The 19077-nt window shown below is 67.7% G+C and overlaps 1 protein-coding gene across 4 annotated transcripts; it reads left to right on the forward strand.

The window, feature by feature from the left end:
• Positions 1 to 494: 494 nt before the first annotated feature.
• SCRIB (scribble planar cell polarity protein) lies at positions 495 to 18960 on the forward strand. Of its 4 annotated transcripts, XM_028093594.2 has the most exons (37): positions 495 to 711; positions 1851 to 1968; positions 2078 to 2156; positions 2249 to 2338; positions 2440 to 2496; positions 2596 to 2659; positions 2760 to 2834; positions 2903 to 3047; positions 3429 to 3547; positions 3760 to 3959; positions 4048 to 4214; positions 4301 to 4431; positions 4529 to 4654; positions 5355 to 5522; positions 5729 to 6115; positions 6811 to 6873; positions 7296 to 7385; positions 7911 to 7988; positions 8695 to 9018; positions 9126 to 9206; positions 9291 to 9545; positions 9885 to 9995; positions 10095 to 10388; positions 10509 to 10697; positions 14689 to 14799; positions 14883 to 14930; positions 15151 to 15225; positions 16056 to 16118; positions 16822 to 16929; positions 17018 to 17177; positions 17257 to 17392; positions 17481 to 17669; positions 17764 to 17906; positions 17985 to 18022; positions 18128 to 18202; positions 18428 to 18479; positions 18581 to 18960. In XM_028093594.2, the coding sequence occupies exons 1-37, from the start codon at positions 553 to 555 to the stop codon at positions 18724 to 18726; spliced, it is 4914 nt and encodes a 1637-aa protein (XP_027949395.2). In that variant the 5' UTR covers positions 495 to 552; the 3' UTR covers positions 18727 to 18960. The 4 variants fall into 4 exon arrangements, with proteins under 4 accessions (XP_027949395.2, XP_027949394.2, XP_087878831.1 ...); XM_028093593.2 differs by lacking the exon at positions 18128 to 18202; XM_088022705.1 differs by lacking the exon at positions 15151 to 15225.
• Positions 18961 to 19077: the final 117 nt, after the last annotated feature.

A 19077-nucleotide genomic window follows, 5' to 3' on the forward strand; every position in this document is an offset into this window, starting at 1 on the left:
GAGCTTCCCGGCAGGCTGTGCGCGGCGCCGCTACGGGTTCTCGGAGGCGCCGGCATCGCGGGGCCTTGTGGGGGTTGCAGTTCCCGGCTGCGATGGGCGGCGAGGGCGGGCCTCGGCTTCCCGGCGGGCTGCGCGGCGGCCGGCGGTTGTCGGCGGGGCAGTCCGGCGGGCAGCGGCGGCTGTTCCGGCTGCGGCACAGCGGCGGACGAGCGGGCTGGCCGGGATGCGGGGCCGCCGCCTCCCCAGAACCTGAGTGCCGGCCGGGCCGCGCGCCCGCCCCTGCCCCCGGCCCCCACCTCTCCCCGCCCCGACACACACACACACACCCTCACCCCCGCCTCCGGCCGCCTCGGGCCGAGCGTTCCGAGCGCGGCCCGGGCCCTGCGCCGCCGCCGCCGCCGCCGCCGCCGCCGCCGCCGCCGCCGCCGCCCCGCCCCTCCCCCGCCCGGCCGGCCGGCCCCGGCGCTCATGCGGACCGAGCCCCGCCCCCCGGCCGAGCCCGCCGCCCGAGCCCGCGCCTGAGCCCGCGCCGCGCGCCTGCCCGCCCGCACCATGCTCAAGTGCATCCCGCTGTGGCGCTGCAACCGGCACGTGGAGTCGGTGGACAAGCGGCACTGCTCGCTGCAGGCCGTGCCCGAGGAGATCTACCGCTACAGCCGCAGCCTGGAGGAGCTGCTCCTCGACGCCAACCAGCTGCGCGAGCTGCCCAAGGTGAGCGGCCGTCCGCACCTGGGCACCCGGCGGCGGGGTCGGGCCGGCCCCACCCTCCTCACCGACCTCGGGTGCTGGCACCAGGTGGCAGTGGTCATCGGGTGCGTGCCTGGGAGTGGTGGGGCCGAGCACAGCCTAGGAGAGCAGCGCTGGGGCGAGGCCCGCGGCCGTGGTAGGTGGGACGGGGTGGACGCAGGGGAAGGTGAACCTGGTCCGGCAGGTGGAGCCCAACCTGCCGGGCTGCTCTGGAGGCAGGGAGCCCAGCCCTCGCCCTCGGCCTGCTCTCCTCCTGGGGGCAGAGTTGGGGTAGGCGAGCTCTCCGTGCGGTTCTCGGCCCTGATAGGTCTGAGGTCTGCAGGCTCTCCAAGCTCCCTTTGCTGTCGCGCCTCCCGGTCAGCTTGCTTTCCTTCTAAGGGCGCTCTGGAGAAGAGGCTAAAGAAAGCAGGTCATAAAAGGATTTCCTTCCTGGAGACCGGGTGCTAAGTGGCCCAGTGCCTGGGGGCTGTGTGCCACAAAGGGTGTGCCCCCCCTCCCCGTCCTGGGCTTGGATGGGAGGGCTCTGTCCCCCGCCGTTTCCAGGAGCCTTCAGAACTACCTGTGCTCGTGGGGCTTCACTGCTGTTGTCAATTTTTTTTTTTTTTTTTTTGTAGCTAGCTGTCAAGTTCTTGCTACAGATTCGGGCCGGGGTGGTTGGGTGCCGTGGCAGAAAGCACTGTGGGCCCTGACAGGCTCCCTTCCTGGGTGGGTAGAAGAGGTGCTGCAGGTGGCGAGTGGAGTCTTGCGGGAACACCCAGAGTAAGGAACAGAGAACCACCCAGCTTGGAGCGGATGGATGACTTTTGGGAACGTGAGGTCCGTCCTAGAGCAAGATGGGGGCAGGGAAGGCATCTGAGGTGATGTCAAGGGATCAGGTGCCAGAAATTAGGAAGGTAGAAGTGTAGCCAGGTGTGGGTACACAATTGTGTTTCCTTTTGTGGTTTTTTGCTGCCGACAGGGGTGTTGAGGCAGGACTCTGGGTTCCTGTGTGGCCTGGAGCAGGCAGAGGCCCATGGGATCTGTAGCTTGTGAATTCGTGTCTGCTTTGGAGGAGCTCTCTGTTACAGAGTCTTTCCTCCCCTGACCCCACTCCCTGCCCACAGCCCTTCTTTCGGCTTTTGAACCTGCGCAAGCTGGGCCTGAGTGACAACGAGATCCAGCGGTTGCCCCCCGAGGTGGCCAATTTTATGCAGCTGGTGGAGCTGGACGTGTCCCGGAACGGTGCGGGAGCCGAACGCAGGGCTGGGGTGGAGCTTACGGGTGGCAGGAAGGGCTCTGAGCCCTTGGGGACTCTGGGTGTGTCTCCACGGTGACCCCGCTTCTATCGCAGACATCCCCGAGATCCCGGAGAGCATCAAGTTCTGCAAGGCTCTGGAGATCGCAGACTTCAGCGGGAACCCCTTGTCTAGGTGGGTGGTGGCTGTGGTGGGGGGCAGTGGCGAGCGTGGGGGCTTCCACAGCCCTGTTCTGGACATCTGAGGCCCCTCTTCCTCTGGCGCAGGCTCCCCGAAGGCTTCACTCAGCTGCGCAGCCTGGCTCACCTGGCACTGAATGATGTGTCTCTGCAGGCGCTGCCCGGGGACGTGGGCAAGTGAGTGCCCTCCAGGGCAAGGGGACTCGGCTCAGCCCCACTTCTCCATTTCTCCCCACCGTCCCTGCTTCCATCACTCCCCACCCTGATCTCTCTTTCAGCCTCGCCAACCTGGTGACCCTAGAGCTCCGGGAGAACCTGCTCAAGTCCTTGCCTGCGTGAGTGGGCGCGGGTCTTTTTCCAGCACCTGCTTGAGCTGCGGGCCTAGGGGGCCTTGGGCCACGCAACCACAGCAGAACCTGCTCTTTGTTCTGTAGGTCTCTGTCCTTCCTGGTCAAGCTGGAACAGCTGGATCTGGGAGGCAATGAGCTCGAAGTACTGGTATGGAAAGGGCGGGGCCGTCGTGGGCGGGGAGTGGGGGGCAGGTGAACCTCGGGCTGTCCCTTTGACCCTGCCACTCTGTCCCCATCTGTTGCTGCAGCCTGACACCCTCGGGGCGCTGCCCAACCTCCGGGAGCTGTGGTTGGACCGCAACCAGTTGTCAGCACTGCCCCCGGTGAGTGAGGGTGTGGCAGCCCCTGGCTGGCACCCGGCCGTCCCCTGACCCTCTGTGCCCACCCTCAGGAGCTGGGGAACCTGCGACGTTTGGTATGCCTGGACGTGTCGGAAAACCGGCTGGAGGAATTGCCCGCGGAGCTCGGTGGGCTCCTGCTGCTCACCGACCTGCTGCTATCCCAGAACTTGCTGCAGCGGCTTCCTGATGGCATCGGTCAGCCCCAGCCTGGGCGCTGGGAGGGGCGCGGCTGGCAGTGAACCCTGGCCTAGAGGAGGAGGGCCCTGGGGGGAGGGCCCTGACTGTACGTGGGTTCTGAGAGATGCTCCCGAGAAGGGGAAAGGACGCTGGGATGAGGGGTGACCGGGTGCTGCACCTGAGGAGCTGCGGCGTCTTGTGGTGGCAGGGTGTGGGTGGCGCACGGGGGAGGGCACACGGGTGTGCAGAGCTGTCCTCTCGGGGGCCAGGGAGGACGGGGCAGGTGGCGGGGGGGAGTGCTGCCCTGGGGTCGGGCGGGGCTTTTCCGAGCTGGGTGCTGCGGGGGCAGCTGGACCCTCCAGCCCACTCGGCCCTGTCGCCACGTCTCCCCAACCCCAGGTCAGCTGAAGCAGCTGTCCATCCTGAAGGTGGACCAGAACCGGCTCTGTGAGGTGACCGAGGCCATCGGCGACTGTGAGAACCTCTCTGAGCTAATCCTCACGGAGAACCTGCTGACGGTACGGCCCGGCCTGGCGGGACTGGGGGGTGAGGGTGGGGTGCCGCTGTGCGGTGGGGCCTGGCTGGCTGCTTGGATGGGGGGGCGTCGACAGGAAGTAGTTGGCGGGGGGTGAGGCAGCATGGGCCCTGGAGACTGCCCTGAGGGGTGCCCCTCTCCTTCCAAACCCTAGCGGATTTCTGCCAACCCCTGGCCCTCCCTCTTCCTGGCCAGGCTCTGCCCCGCTCTCTGGGGAAGCTGACCAAGCTGACCAACCTCAACGCGGACCGGAACCGTCTAGAGGTGCTGCCACCGGAGATTGGAGGCTGTGTGGCGCTCAGCGTTCTCTCCTTGCGGGACAACCGCCTGGCCGCCCTGCCACCGGAGCTCGCCCACACGGCTGAGTTACATGTGCTGGACGTGGCCGGGAACCGGTGAGTGCCCAGCCGCCCTGCCCAGCCCCCGCTGAGCTGACCGTGCCCACCGGCCCCCACTGAGCTGACCGTGCCCACCGGCCGCCAGGCTGCAGAGTCTGCCGTTTGCGCTCACCCACCTCAACCTCAAGGCCCTGTGGTTGGCTGAGAACCAGGCACAGCCGATGCTCCGGTTCCAGACCGAGGACGATGCTCAGACCGGCGAGAAGGTGCTCACCTGCTACCTGTTGCCTCAGCAGCCCCCGCCCGGTCTTGGTAGGTTGCCGGCGATTAGCCGCTGTGAGCCAGGGCTGGGTACGGCGTCAGACAGGTCCGGCCGCCCTGACGTTCGTTGTCCTTAGAGGCCCCGGGGCGGCAGGGCAGCCCTTCGGAGAGCTGGAGTGACGCCCCGGCCAGCCGCGTCAGCGTCATCCAGTTTCTGGAGGTCCCCACGTGCGGCGACGATGCTGAGGGAGCCGCTGCTGAGAAGCGGGTATGGCGGGGGGCTTCCTGGGTGGGCTGCGTCCTTCCTGCCCTCCCCTGACCCCTGCCCTACCCTGCCCCACCCTGCCCCCTCGTGCACATTGCAGGGCCTGCAGCGTCGGGCCACACCTCACCCCAGCGAGCTGAAGGTGATGAAGAGGGGTGTCGAGGAGCGCCGAGGCGAAGCCCACTCCCGCAGGCCGGAGTCCAGGCCGCCCTCACCGCTGGAGGAGGTGCCTGTGGGAACCCGCACAGCGCAGGAGGGACACCAGCCCGGCAGGCTTGCACCGCTTGGGAGCCCTGGGCGTCCTGTCATCCTGGCGGTGGGGCTGTGGGGGCCCGGGCTGGCCGGGGGTGGGGGTCCAGGGCCAAGCGTGCTGTGCTCTCCACGGGGCAGGGCCGTGTCACGAAGGGCTGTGGCGTGGGCGTGCGGGGCAGGGGTGCGGGGGAGCCGGCCGCGGCCGCGTTCCCAGGGGCGTAGGCGGTGGAGCTTGAGGCCCGTGGGTCCGCATACGGGGGGCGGGGGCAGGATCGGCTCCGGCGTAGGGAGCTGGGACCAGAGTACGCAAACCCGATCCTGCTCCTTCAGAGGCTTGCAGCCACAAGGGCTAGGGGAAGCTTTGGGATCCTGAGGGTGACACCTGGGGGGACATAGGGCAGCCCCACCCCCACCCCCCACCCCCCACCCTGCAAAGCTGCGTTTGCAGAGCCGTGCTCCTGTCAGGGCTCTGGGGCTTTCTCAGGCTGCCATTCTCCTGGGAGCTCGTCTGGTCCTTGTTCTTCAGTTGTTCGGGGGAAGATCTTTGAGGGGCTCCACCACGGAACTGTGGTTGTGCGTGGCCTCTGTTGAGGCTGGGACAGACCGCCCCCACCTGTGCAGGGGTGAGCCCGCCCGGGGCGCTGCAGACTGACCCCCTGCCCGCCCGGCCACAGGACAAGAGGCTGAGCACCGAGTCTGGAATGAGTGAGGACTCGCAGCCGTCCGCTGGTACAGCCTCCCAGGGTGAACCCGAGGGGCCGCTGACCGGAACACAGGGGCTGAGCCAGCAGGAAGCCGCCCCCAACGCCCAGGAGGAGGCTGCGGAGGGGACGTACGAGGAGGTGAGGCTGGTGCCGGCGGCTGAGCAGACACGGGGGCAGGACCGGTCAGCGTGCGGCCGGGCCCCTCCCAGGTGGGCTCTCCCCTCTGGAGCTCAGCTGGGCCTCGGCCCGCCGTGTGTGTCCCCACACGTTCCCTTACGGACTCTTCCCTGGCCTCGGGGGCGGGGGCAGACCCCGCCCCGGCGCTCACGCCCGGCTTCCTGCAGCCCACGGTGCGCTTCGCGGAGGACACGCTGCCGCTGCCCCCCGGGGAGGACGGCGAGGGCGAGCAGGGGCAGCTCGCGGCGGCCTGGCCCCCGCCGGGCGGGAGGCAGCGTCTCATTCGCAAAGACACCCCTCACTACAAGAAGCACTTCAAGATTTCCAAGCTGCCACAGCCCGAGGCCGTCGTGGCCTTGCTGCAGGGGACACAGCCGGATGGTGAGGGCCCCGTGGGGCCCTCGGCCTGGCACAACGGCCCCCACACGCCCTGGGCTCCTCGGGCCGAGGAGGAGGCCGAGGAGGAGGAGGAGGAGGAGGAGGAGGAGGCGGCGGAGGCCGAGGAGGCCGAGGAGGAGGCGGCGGCGGCCGTGGTGTCCGCGCCCTCCATCAAGGTGGGTTTCTGTTCACAAAGCCGCTTGAGCCAGGCTGCCCTGGCCCCTCCGCGTCAGGCCGCGGTCCGTGCTGGGGTCTCCGGCGGCTCGCACAGGGCTCTGGGCCCACGTCCTGGGTCTGGCTGCCAGGGGCCCGGGGGATGGGGGGTGGTGCGTGGAGGGCACCCCCCAAGGGCTGCTGACTCCAGGGTCCTCCTGGGTTGGGTCCAGACTGGGGCCCCGGGGTCTGGCGGCTGCCTCATCACTGCCTGGACTTTTCCTTCCTCCGGGTCCTCCCCAGAGCTGGCCTTCGGGCCCACTGTGGACCCTCACGTGGGTCGTGTCCCTGGCCGTCAGGTGGCCGTCAGGTGGCCCACGAGAGGTCCTGCCTGCTCCCTGGGCACATCTCGCTCCACGTGTATCTGACGTCGAGGTTTTGTCCTGAGCACGGGCTCTGTGATGCTGTGGCAGCTCAGGGGCCCGGGACAGCCAGACTCGGCCTCAGCCCGCTGTGGGGTCCCCCCCGACCAGCTGAGCCTGCCCCGTGTGGCAGCGGCGGCGGCGGCCACACTTCTGGACTGGAGGGAAGGGGCCGGTGCTCAGGCTGCGGGAGCTTGGTGTGGTGGTTCCTGTCCTTTCTGCTCTTGGCGGGGCCGGGTGAGGTGGTGGCGGGGCGGCGGCTCACCTGCATGCCCTCGCTGGTCCCGTCCTAACAGGGGGTGTCGTTTGACCAGGCCAATAACCTGCTGATAGAACCCGCACGCATTGAGGAGGAAGAGGTCTGTACTCGCTCTCTGCTTCGTGCTCTGGGTCCCGGGCTGCTGGCCTTGCTTCCTGGGCTGTGGGCTCTCGCGCCTCCTGCCCCCACCCCGCTCGCCTGTGCGGACCCCTGCCCGATAAGAGCTTCTGCCCACCTCCTCAGGGTTGGGGCCTCCCGGCCCTCTGACACAGACGGACAGACATGGAATTGGGGCCTGGGGGAGGCAGCCAGTCTTGACGGGGGTGCTGAGGCGGCATCTGCAGGTGGGGCGGGGCCTCGGGCCTCCATGCAGGCTGTGCCCTGCCCTGGCAGTGCCCATCTCTGTGCAGCCCCTCTGTGCTGCCTGGGGCCGCCCAGGCTGCCGGACGGGACCAGGCCCTCCCTGCGCCCTGCCAGGCCCACAGGCAGCCCCCAGACAGCGAGTGTCTGTTCTGTTTCTAGCTGACACTCACCATCGTGCGGCAGACGGGGGGCCTGGGTATCAGCATCGCTGGTGGCAAGGGCTCTACGCCCTACAAGGGGGATGACGAGGTGAGGGGTTGCAGCCGCCTTGGGGATCCCTCTGCCCCGCAACCCTGCCTCTTCTCCAAGAGGCTTTTGTGGTTTTGAGGGTTGTCGTGCCACCCCTTTGGACCTCACAGCCCACTTTGTTCCGGGCACTTGCTCAAGCTCAGGGCTCCCTGCTCCCCCCCAGGTGCCTGGCCGTGACTGCTGGCCCAGGACTGACCCAGGCAGCTTAGTTAGAGCCGGCGGGGGGAGCCAGAGTTCTCCTTGGCACTCTGCCTTCCCTCCCATATTTGGCCCTGTTGGGTTCGGGGTTGCAGATCGTCCCGGGAGGTTAACCCGTGGCCTTGGGCTCTGCGGCACGCGGGACTTGCAGCGGTGAGCCCAGCCCGAGATGGCCCCAGGCCCGGTTCTCTTCTTCCCATGCCCTGGGGTCTCTGCAGGCTCTGCAGGGGGTTTCTAGGCCTTGCCCAGTTGCTCCCCCAGCAGGATAGGGGGTCCCCTCCACGGCCTCTGTCCTTTCTCTCTGTTCAGCTCCCACTCATTCTCCAGGGCATATTCATCTCTCGGGTGTCCGAGGAGGGCCCTGCAGCCCGGGCGGGCGTCCGAGTGGGTGACAAGCTCCTCGAGGTGAGTCGGTGATGCGCCTGGGGCTCCACACGGCCCCGGCTCTGTTGGGAGCAGAGGGTCAGCTGGGGAGGTGGTCAGCCCTCCAGCAAGCTGGGGGCGGGGGCGGGGGCGTTAGTCCTGCCTGGAGCCTCGGCAGCTGTGCTGGGGGGCTCCTGGGAGACTGTGTGCTTGTGCTAATTACTGACGCACCAGGTTGTAGTCTGAGGGCCACCGGCTCTTTCTGCGGGGCCTGGAGGGGGCCGTGGACGGAGGCCGTCGGGCCAGGCGGGTGTTGGCCCAGGCAGAGCTGAGGTTGCACCGCAGCTTCTAGGGAGGAGCCGCCACGGCCCAGACAGCAGGGAGAGCTGAGGGGAGGGAGCCTCATGGAGCTGGGGTCAGGGTGGAGGCACAGGGTCAGACGCCCAGTGACCCTGGGCTTCGTCAGTTGTGGACTACTTGGGTGAGGGACAGGTGGCGGGGGATTGCAGGGCTGGGGACCCAGGTGAGGACCAGCAGGAAGGGCACCCCCGTGTTCCCGTCAGCCTGGCTCACGTCCTGCCCTGCCCCGACCCTTGGGGATCACACAGTTTGGGCGCGGGGGGTGGGGCTCAGCCTGCTTGGAGTCCTGCGGCTCGTTCCTCCTGTCTCCCATCTGGGCGGGGCGGGGGCTATGCGCAGAGCCCTCGTGTGGCCGTGGCCCCGTTGGGACAGGTGTCCCGCTCTGCAGGTGAACGGCGTGGCTCTACACAGTGCCGAGCACCACCAGGCTGTGGAGGCGCTGCGGGGGGCAGGCACCACCGTGCAGATGCGCCTGTGGCGGGAGCGCATGGTAGAGCCGGAGAATGCGGTCACCGTCACGCCTCTGCGGCCCGAGGACGACTACAGCCCTCGGGAATGGCGGGGAGCTGGCCTGCGCCTGCCCCTGCCCTCACCCGAGTCCGCCGGGCCCCCCCGCCAGCGCCACGTGGCCTGCCTTGTGCGCAGCGAGAAGGGGCTGGGCTTCAGCATCGCCGGCGGGAAAGGCTCCACGCCTTACCGGGCTGGCGATGGGGTGAGGCGGGTGCGGTGGGGGGCCGGGGTGTGCTTCGGTGGGGGGGGCAGGACGGGGACTAGACTCACTGCCCCTGGCTCTCTCCTCCCTCCCCCCGCCCCCCACAGGGCATCTTCATATCCCGCATCGCGGAGGGGGGTGCCGCCCAGCGGGCGGGCACTCTGCAGGTTGGCGACCGTGTCCTCTCGGTGAGTGGGGGTAGCGGGGCCCGCTCACTGCCCCATCCGCTCCGCTCACCCCACAGGGCACCCTGACTGGCCACACTCTTGCAGATCAACGGGGTGGACATGACTGAGGCCAGGCACGACCACGCCGTCTCCCTGCTGACCGCCGCTTCCCCCACCATCGCCCTACTGCTGGAGCGGGAGGCCGGGGGGCCCCTTCCCCCCAGCCCTCTGCCACACTCCCCCCCACCCCCCATTGCAGCCACCACCGCCGTGGTCACTGCCACCCCTGGGGAATCTGGGCCACTGAGGCTGGCCTCTAGCCTGCTGGCTGCTGCCTTGGAGGGGCCGTACCCAGTGGAGGTAAGACCCCAGGCCTCTCTGTGCCCGTTCTCTGTTCCCCCCACGCCCTCCGTAAAGTTTCAGGTAGGGGGCGTCAGTTCCTCCAGGTAGGAAAGCAGGTGTTCATGTGCTCTCCATTCTGGCGCCAGGCCCCTAGGGCTCTGTTTCATAGGTCGCCCCGTCTCCATGTGGCCTTTCGTGTGCTTGTGTGCCCTGATGTGTCAGGGACACCCCCCCCCCCCCCCGCCATCCCTAATAACCTGCTTGCCCCCACCTGGGGATCGTACACCCTCCGGGCTGGAGAGGCGCCCCTTTGCTGCTCCAACAGGTTCATTCCAGCCAGCCCCTCGGTATCCCCAGGAGATCTGCCTGCCGAGAGCCGGGGGCCCACTGGGACTCAGCATTGTTGGGGGCTCCGATCACTCCAGCCATCCGTTTGGTATCCAGGAGCCTGGCGTGTTTATCTCCAAGGTAGAGCAGGCCCCACAGGCGTCTCCGTGCTAGGAGGGCCCAGCCTGGGCATAGGGCAGCAAGGGCTCCAGCCTGCTGAACATCACCCTCTCCTGACAGGTGCTCCCGCGGGGCCTGGCCGCACGCAGTGGCCTTCGGGTTGGGGACCGCATCCTGGCAGTGAACGGGCAGGACATTCGGGAGGCCACGCACCAGGAGGCGGTCAGTGCCCTGCTTCGGCCCTGCCTGGAGCTGGTCTTGCTCGTGAGGAGGGACCCGCCCCCCCCGGGCATGCGGGAACTCTGTATCCAGAAGGCCCCTGGGGAGAAGCTGGGCATCAGCATTCGAGGAGGTGCCAAGGGCCATGCGGGGAACCCCTGTGATCCCACAGATGAGGGCATCTTCATTTCCAAGGTGAGGCCCCCCCCTCGGCCAGACCCGCCCCACTGGGTTTCTCGGGGCGGGGGGCGGGGGGCGGGGATGAGGGCCCAGGTGCCAGGCCAGTCCGGAAGCTCTAGGCCCCGGTCTCTGCAGGTGAGCCCCACGGGAGCGGCCGGGCGCGATGGCCGGCTGCGGGTAGGGCTGCGGCTGCTGGAGGTGAACCAGCAGAGCCTGCTCGGCCTGACACACGGCGAGGCCGTGCGGATGCTGCGCGGCGTCGGCGACACCCTCACCGTGCTTGTGTGCGACGGCTTCGACACCAGCATCGCTGTCCCTGCTGAGGTCAGTGCCTGCCCCGTCAGCGCCCCGCGGCCCCCGCAGCTCGGCCTGGCGTGTGACCAGGGGCTGTGCGCGGGCCGGGGCAGCTCCGTCTCCAGGCCGTTGCGAGGCGGCGTGTGAGGGTGCTGCGAGCCGCGCCAGGCTTGCCCGGGTGGGACAGCGCCCAGGAGCAGGTGCACGATGGAGCCGTGCGCCTCCAGCGGGCAGCATCTACGGGGTGGGGGCAGTGGGGGGCAGCCTGCAGGCCAGGCACACGGTGAGGCCGCGGCCCCTCAGGACTGCGCCTGCAGACACGCACGGGGACCCCCAGCCCGTCCAGGCGCTGTTCTCTGCCGGCAGCCGCTCAGCAGACAGCTTGCTCCCCGGGACCTTCTACCTCAGAGCAGAAACCCCGGTGGGGCATGTGGGGGTCCAGCTGTCCCGCCCGGGCCCCAAAGCAAGGGCCAGCGGCCAGGACCAGGACTGAGCTCCAGAGGCCCGGCCCTCAGCCTGGCCCGCGTAGTGAGCGACTCTGGCTTCTGAGCCGCAGCGTCCCCTCTGCCCAGGAGGGTCCTACTGTCCCCACGCTGTCACGCCTTCTCCGCTGCTGTCCCTGGGGCCCCTGGGCGTAAGCTGACACTCGTCACCTGCAGAGGGACAGGGCGGTCGGCACAGGTCGGCCCGTGCCTGGTGGGTGTCTGGGCTGGTGACTTACCAGCAGTGAGGGCTCGTCCTTCGTTGGGTGGCGTCTGCTGACGGGAACGGAGCCTGTTCCGTGCTCCTCGCTCCGGCCCGGCTGCCCACGACCGCGTCTCCCTCCATCTCCGAGGGAGCCTGGGAGTTTCCGGGGAGGAATGTCTCATAGGACTTACGGCTAGAGCGGGTAGTCCAGGGAAGCCCTTACCTTTTATGTATTTCATATGTGCGTTTAGAGGTGTTTCAATCAGTACGTTTACTGATTTTAAAGCTTTTTATGGAAGAGAAAGAAAAAAACAGCTGCACAGTGAAGGGTGCGAACGTGCGCTGAGTCACAGGTGGGGTGCGCACACTTGGCTGTGCTTGGCAGTCCCTCCCCGTGTCACGTGTGTGCCTTCCTCCCGCGGGTGGCTCTCCGGGGGTTCCCAGCACATCAGCCGGCAAGCCTGGGAGCCCGTCTTTGGCTTTTGGGGAGTTTGTGCAGGAAGGCGCCCTGGGGTGACCCTGCGTGCCCCCCACCCCGGCCACCAGCTTGGGCGCTCGGACTCGTCTGTCTGTCCTCCCATAACCGATGTGCGCTCTTTCACCTTCTGAGCATCAGCCTCTTGTTTCGTGGGATACAAATGTTTTTGTCACTTTTTACTTTTTAAGAACGGTTTCTCTGAGGTTTTAGAAATCTAAGCCTTCTGGCTTCTGGCTCACACTTGCCCAAGCGCATCTTCCACCAGCTTCCCAAGAGAGCCGGTGCTCGGGCCATGTCCTCACTCACCTTCCCCTTCAGCCCTCCCTCACCGCCCGTGTTGGCGGGGTGCTCCACTTTGCTCTCTGTGCATCACTCTCCCACCTTCTGCAGACCAGCCTGCAGGGAGGAGTCCCCCCCGCCCCCCCGGCCACGCAGCCCAGGAGTCGCGCCATACACACCGGCTCCCTTCCCTTCATCTCGTCTGCATTTTCAGGAACAAGTTGGGGTCTTGGAGATCTGCAGAGATGGCAGCTGGAGTGTTTTTCTCTTGCTGAATTCACAGGTCCATATGTTGTTGATGTTTGGGCCCGCACTGTGCCCTCGTCGGGTGTGCGGCTGTCTGCCCAGTGGGACACCCGCCATTCGACAGCTTCCTTGCTCTCTGGAGTGAGCGGGTATCCAGGTGTATCCTGCCCTGGCCCTGGAGCCGGCCATTTCCAGGGGCCCCTGGCCCTGAGAGCCCAGTCAGGCCGGGCAGCACTTGGAGCCTGGGATGTGGATGTTTCTAGAGAGAAGCCATGAGTTTGTACTGTTATTTTGTAAGTAGGCTCCATGGCCAACGGACTTGAACTCATGAGATCAAGAATCGCAGGTTCCTCTGAGCCACCCGGGTGTCCCCATTATTTCTTTGTGCAAAATACAAGCAAATACATAAAATAATTTTGAACTTGGAAAAAAGTTGCAAGAACAGGCCATAGAATCTCTCGCTCAGAGGCCCCGGGCATGCTTCTCCAGCTCTCCAGCTGGTCCACGGCGTCCTTCATAGCAGAGGGCTTGGTCCAGGGATGCACAGGCGTCTGGCACCCCATCTCCCCAGTGTCCCCAACCCTGACCTTGTGCAGAGGGTCCCACAGCTGCTGACCGCACGGATGGCGGTGCGTCCTGTCGCCCACGGCCTCCATAGGGCTGTCCCCAGGTTGCCCCACCACAAAGTGGCTCTTTCCCTTTTGAAATTAGTACGTGTTCTGTGGGGGTACTTTGAGTGTTTGTCCCATTCCTTGGCACATTCTCACCCACCAGCGCTAGCACCCGTGGTGTTTCTTGCATTAGTACCGCGCGTGGCCCACAGCCATATTCTAATTCGTGGCTCCTTCTGTGTTCATCCGTTGGCTCTGTGCCACTAGGGCGAGCGCTTCCTTCCCCATGGTGAGACTCGCCCGTTTGCTGTTACTGCACCTCTCCGGCCTCTGCGTTCTTTCACGGGTGACGGTTTGTCGCTGTGGCTGCTGGTTTTGTGCCCTGGACCCGGCTTCCGGCCGGCCCTTCTAACGTGGCTCAGCGTCCCGTGAGCAGCCTCCTTCCTGGCACCTGACGCCCTGCGCTTGCCCCATGCTCTCCCGCCCAGCCCTGCGTCCCGCTTCTCCGAAGGAGCACTGGTTCCTTTTAGCGGAAGGTGGTATTTAGAAGCCAAGATCTAGGCCCTGGGTGTGCTCGCGGCCGGCGAGTGAGTGTCTCCAACTGTGGAAAAGCACGCGTTCACGTCCTGCCCACGGGCCAGCCCTTCCCTGTGTGCGCGGCCTTCTCTGGCGAGAGAAACCAGGCGGCGGCCTTGCCTCGCACGCTGCCCGCTCAGCCCCGCCGTGTTCTGCCGTCCTCCCTGGTCTGGGGACCCCACCTTTCTGGGGCATTCCAGAAGTCGGGAAGGTGGGCTCCTTAGTGTCTGTCGTTACATCTCCTACTCTTGTCAGAGTCCCAGCGCTGGTTGGGCCTCCCGCGTGTCCCTGCCAAGCCCGCATCTCTAGGGTCTTTGTCCACAGTTCACGGTCGCCGTACCCGCCTTGTGAGCGGCACCATTTGTCGTGACAGTATCCCCGTGTCTGCTCCGTGCTTCCGGCCTTGAGCTCCCTCTTCCCTGCAGGGGACCCCTCCCTGCTCCTTGATTTCCGGGGGGTTGCTACCCCGCTCCCTCCCCTCATTCATTCTCTCACTCGGACTCTCTGAACGGCGGCTGCCCTGGGTTTGTGTTTCGGCCCACCGACAGCTGCCCCCCATCAGTGGGGGCCGTTCGTGTGGGGGGGTCTCCCGAGCCAGCCCCACTCTGGTCCCTGCTATCGGTCAAGGCCAAGCTATCCCCCTTGTCTCTCGTGAGGTTGGAGAGAGCCATTCTGTGTTTCCGCGTGTGTTCCCCCTCAGTCTGTGGTCAAAGCACAGCTCTTGGCCACACGCTCTTGCCCTCCGTCCCCTGCCTGCCCTGCCCGCCGGCTCCCGGCCACCAGACCGCGGGCTCTCCCTTGCTCGGAGCCGCTGGGTCTCTCCTGCATTGTGGTCTTTATCTCAGAGTCCCTTCTGGGTGCTCACGCTGCAGATTCCAGAAACAGCCACCAGGCACCCCGCGGCTCAGTGCCCACAGTCGGCCTGCTCTGCCTCCCGCCACACATCAGCATGGCCCCAGTGCCCATGACGTGCCTCCATGACCTTTAGCCCGCGGGGCCAGTGGTGCCATCACAGACCTCCCCGCCCCAGAGGCCGCCTGGGCTGTGTGGGTCACTGGCAGGTCCTCAGCCGGGGCTCCAGCCTACCTCTGGAGAGGACGTTGGAGACCGGGGGGCCCTGCCCTCAGCCCGCTCCTCTCCTCAGGTGTCCCCGGGCGTCATTGCCAACCCCTTTGCGGCAGGCCTCGGCCGCCGGAACAGCCTGGAGAGCATCTCCTCCATCGACCGGGAGCTGAGCCCCGAGGGCTCTGGCAAGGTCAGAACCACCTGCAGCCGGCGGCCCCGGGGCTGGGGAGCCGAAGGCTGCCGGTCCCTGACTGGTGTCCTCTCTGCCCCCAGGAGAAGGAGCTGCCGGGACAGACCCCGCAGTGGGGACTAGAGGCCGTGGTGAGTGACCAGGCACCCCTGCCCCACACACTGGGCTTCTCTTCACGCTCGGGCTCCGGGGCTCCAGGTTCCAGCGGCCCCCTCCCTGCCGGAGCGCTGCAGGGCACAGCGTGGACAGAGCACAGGGGGCAGGGGGCTGCAGCCCACTCTCGGCAGCATCTGCCGGCCCCCCCAACCTGGGTGCAGACACAGCCTCCCCTGTGTCGACTCTGCTCCCCAGGGCCGGAGCTCGGAGAGCCTCAAGCTGGACTACCGCACTCTAGCCGCCGTGCCCAGCGCTGGGGGCACGCAGAGGGTCAGTGTCCCAGTCCCTGGCCTGCTCTCCGTCTGCCCACCTTAGCTCGGTCCTGCCCCCGTCTGAGCCCCTGCTCGTCACTGAGACCCCAGGGCACGGAGCTTGCAGGCAGGGTCTGCAGGGGCCGTGGGCCCCCACGCTGGAGCTCTGCCTCCTGACCTGACACAGGTCCCTCTGCATCCTCGGGGCCAGCTCCTGGGAAGCCCCCTCCCCCTTCAGAGTCACCAAGCAGGCTGGGGAGTGGGGAGCACAGGCAGCTCGAGGCCACCGGAACCTTCGGGGCTCCTGGTGCGATAGGGCAGGAACAGCCTGGAGCAGCTTCGAGAAGCCATGGGGACTGGGGGGCGGGGGCAGTGGCCCAGGGCTGACAGCTGGGGGGCGGGCACAGGGCAGGATGGAGAGTTGGGCCTCATCCCTCCCCCGAGAGCCATAAACAGCCCTGCCCGAGGCTGTGCCCAGCCGGCCGCGGCTCAAGTCCTACAGGAGGGCGAGTGGTCGCTGCCCGGGCTCCGGGAAGGGCCGGCACAGCTGCGTGGCGGGGGGTGGGGGTGGGGGTGGGGGCGTGCGTTGCGCCGGGGGCTTTCGTGTAGACCTTTGTTCCTTAGCCGTGAGCAGCTGAGTAGGAAGCCCCCAGGAGGGGTGGGGGCCTAGCTGTGGGGGGGCAGGTGAGAGTTGGGGCCTCCCTGGCTCACACCCCTTCAGAGTACATGAGGACGGTTAGCCAGGGGTGGGGGTGCTGCTCACGGACAGGGGAACGGAGAAGCAGAACTCCTCCTTGTGGGGCTGCAGCCCTGCCTGACCCTACCCCCGGCACTGCCTGACCCCCGCAGGTACCGCCTGGGGCGACAGGAGGGAAGATGGCTGAGGGCCCCTGCTCCCCCAGCTGCCAGCAGGTGAGTGCCCACCAGGTCGGGGTGGAGGACAGCACCCCCTCCTCCAGGGAGGGGGTGCCAGGGGACAGCCGCTCCCCTCCAGCTGCCACTCCTGTGAGGGCACAGCCCAGGAGCGCCTCCCTGGCCAGAGGTGGTTGGCGATGGGGCTGGGGGGCTCCCCGTGGCCCCTGGGCAGACAGAGCTGGGTGGTCAGGGATGCCTCAGCGCCGCCGCCTGCCTGCTTGTGTATGAGTCCCTGGGGGCCAGCTTGGTCCCGTCGCGGCTCCCTGGGTCTGCTGCATGGGAGGGCCGGGCCACGGGCACCCCCCTTGCTGCACTGCAGCAGGGAGTAAGCACGGGCCAGCTCCCAGGCACTGCCCCTTCCCAGCAGACAACAGACAGGTGAGTGTTGGCCCCGCGCCCCTGGCTCCCCACCCCATCCACCCCCCTGGCTCCAGGTCTCTTTCCTCCACCACCCCCCCATCCCCATACCTGAACCCCAATCCCTCTTTCTGGTCTCTGCCCCTGCCCTTTGCTGAGAAAAGTGGCTTGGGCCTGGCCAGGGGGCTCCATGGCCCCCAGGGACAGAGGGGGTCCCCGCCCTGTGAGTGCTCAGACCCACAGGACACGGGAGTCGGAGCAGCTGGTGGGGACAGCTGGGGGGCATGGCGGCTGCAGCCGGGACGGCTGTCCTCCCCTGGCTCACGCGCACCCCCCTCCTTAGCCCCCATCCCCACCCTCCCCCGACGCACTGCCCACCAACGTGAAGCAGGCCTACAGGACCTTTGCTGCTGTACCCGGCCCGCACCCACCGCAGGACCCCCCTGCCCAGGTACGCGGTGGGCAGCCCGCCCTTCTGCCGCGCATGCGCGTGGGCCATGCGCCCAGGGGGGCCAGGTCTCAGGACCTGCTTCCCACAGCCCCCCACCCCCGGACCCATGGCCTCCCCGGAGCAGCTGTCTTTCCGGGAGCGGCAGAAGTACTTTGAACTGGAGGTGCGGGTGCCCCAGGCCGAGGGGCCCCCCAAGCGCGTGTCACTGGTGGGTGCCGACGACCTGCGGAAGATGCAAGAGGAGGAAGGTAGGTGCAAGTTGGGTGGGCAGGTGGGGAGGGCCTGGGCCAGGGTCTCACCTAACCCCCCCCCACCCCCCTCCTCCAGCCCGAAAGCTGCAGCAGAAGAGGGCGCAGCTGATGCGGGAGGCGGAGGACAGCGGGCTCACCCTGGACCTGGACGGGGAGGCCCCCGAGGAGGAGGAGCAACCCGAGCCCCCGGCCTGGGCCGGCCCTGCGGCAGGGTGAGCGGCAGCCCCGGACGTCTCCCGGGCGGCCCCGTGCCCGCAGCACCCCACCCACCTGGTCCTCCTGCCCTGTCTCCCGCCCCAGGCTCAGCCCCTCGTCCCCCCAGCCCCTCGGAGGCGGCGGCGCCCCGGTGCGCACAGCCAAAGCCGAAAGGCGCCATCAGGAGCGGCTCCGCGTTCAGAGCCCGGAGTTGTCGGCGCCTGACCGGGCTCTGTCCCCCGCCGAGCGGCGCGCCCTGGAGGCCGAGAAGCGCGCGCTGTGGAGGGCAGCCAGGTGAGGCCCTGGTGCCCCCCCCCCCCCACGACAGGCCTATGCCACCCCCGCTGCCGCGCCCGCCTGCCCAGCGCCACCTCCCGGTCGCCCGCAGGATGAAGTCTCTGGAGCAGGACGCCCTCCGTGCGCAGATGGTCCTCAGCAAGTCCCAGGAGGGCCGGAGCAGGCGCGGGCCCCTGGAGCGGCTGGCCGAGGCCCCCTCGCCCGCGCCCACCCCGTCACCCACTCCCGTGGAAGGTCTGTAGCCGGGCGGAGGTGGGGGGCCCGCCCCGCGGCCCAGACCTCTCCCAACGCCCCCTTCTTGTCCCCCGCCAGACCTCGGGCCCCAGACCAGCACCTCCCCCGGACGCCTGGTGAGGAGCCATCAGCTGTCACCTGCCCTGCACCCCCTCCCCAGACCCCCCCTCCCTCCCCCTCTTCACGCTCTCTGCCTTTCTCCCTCACGCTGTCCTTGCAAGGCCTTGTCTGGGAGGAAGTTTGACTACAGGGTGTTTGCAGCCCTCCCTTCTTCCAGACCTGTCTATGACATGCAGGTACCAGGCCCGGCCGCAGGGCAGCCGCACTCAGCTTTGCACCTGGGCCTGCCAGCCAGGCCTGCCCCCCTCTCTCTGAGTCCTGTTCCATGGGTGCGGGCCCTCCCCAGCCAGCTCCCGTCCTTGGCCAGGGCTCCACGGGCCCCCCCCCCCCCACCCAGGCTCTCGGGGGCGGCTGCAGGCAGGCCTGGGGTGCAGCCCTGACCTGATCCTTCTTCCCCTCAGTCCCCAGATTTTGCTGAGGAGCTGAGGTCCCTGGAACCATCTCCCAGCCCTGGTGAGTTGGCACAGGCTTGGCCCTCGGGGTGCACCCAGGGTGCCCGCCCCGCCGCCCCCCCCCCCCGAACCGCTCACTACGTGCCCTGCCTCGCCCACCAGGCCCGCAGGAGGAGGACGGAGAGGTGGCCATGGTGCTCCTGGGCCGGCCCTCGCCAGGCGCCGGGGGCGCTGAGGACGTGGCTCTGTGCAGCAGTCGCCGCCCCATGCGGCCCGGGCGCCGGGGCCTGGGCCCTGTGCCCTCCTAGAGGCTCCGGGTGCCGCCCCCTCGACCTGGGGCGGGGCCCTCCGGCTGCACCAGCACCCTAGCCCCGAGTCTTTTAACCTGGGTGTTAGCATTTTAAAGAGACCCCTCAGGAGTTCCGGCCGCCGACTAACTGCCCCCTCCCCAGCTGGGACCCACTGGCAAGACTGTAACTAGTGACGTTTGTACAACCAAAGACTCTATTTTGTGGTTTAAGAATAAAATTGACTACGTTTTACTTCCTGTCTGTCCATTTGTCTTAGCCACCGCCCCCTTCCAAGGCTGGGAGCCCCCCCTCCCCCGGGGCCCGCCTGCTCTCCCCACAAACCTGAGGCCCCCAGCTGGGCCCCCGCCC

This window comes from Eumetopias jubatus, unplaced genomic scaffold (genome assembly GCF_037043125.1).
Source record: "Eumetopias jubatus isolate StellerSeaLion01/CBP00866 unplaced genomic scaffold, mEumJub1_p1.0 scaffold_4, whole genome shotgun sequence".
Classification (NCBI taxonomy): domain Eukaryota; kingdom Metazoa; phylum Chordata; class Mammalia; order Carnivora; family Otariidae; genus Eumetopias; species Eumetopias jubatus.

What these genes read in the sequence shown, in the direction of transcription:
- SCRIB (XM_028093594.2), top strand. Translation starts at nt 553, where the DNA reads ATGCTCAAGTGCATCCCGCTGTGGCGCTGCAACCGGCACGTGGAGTCG. An exon ending in CTGCTCAAGTCCTTGCCTGC is followed by an intron (nt 2,497 to 2,595) that starts GTGAGTGGGCGC and finishes TTTGTTCTGTAG; the next exon opens with GTCTCTGTCCTTCCTGGTCA. An exon ending in AGGGGCCGTACCCAGTGGAG is followed by an intron (nt 9,546 to 9,884) that starts GTAAGACCCCAG and finishes CGGTATCCCCAG; the next exon opens with GAGATCTGCCTGCCGAGAGC.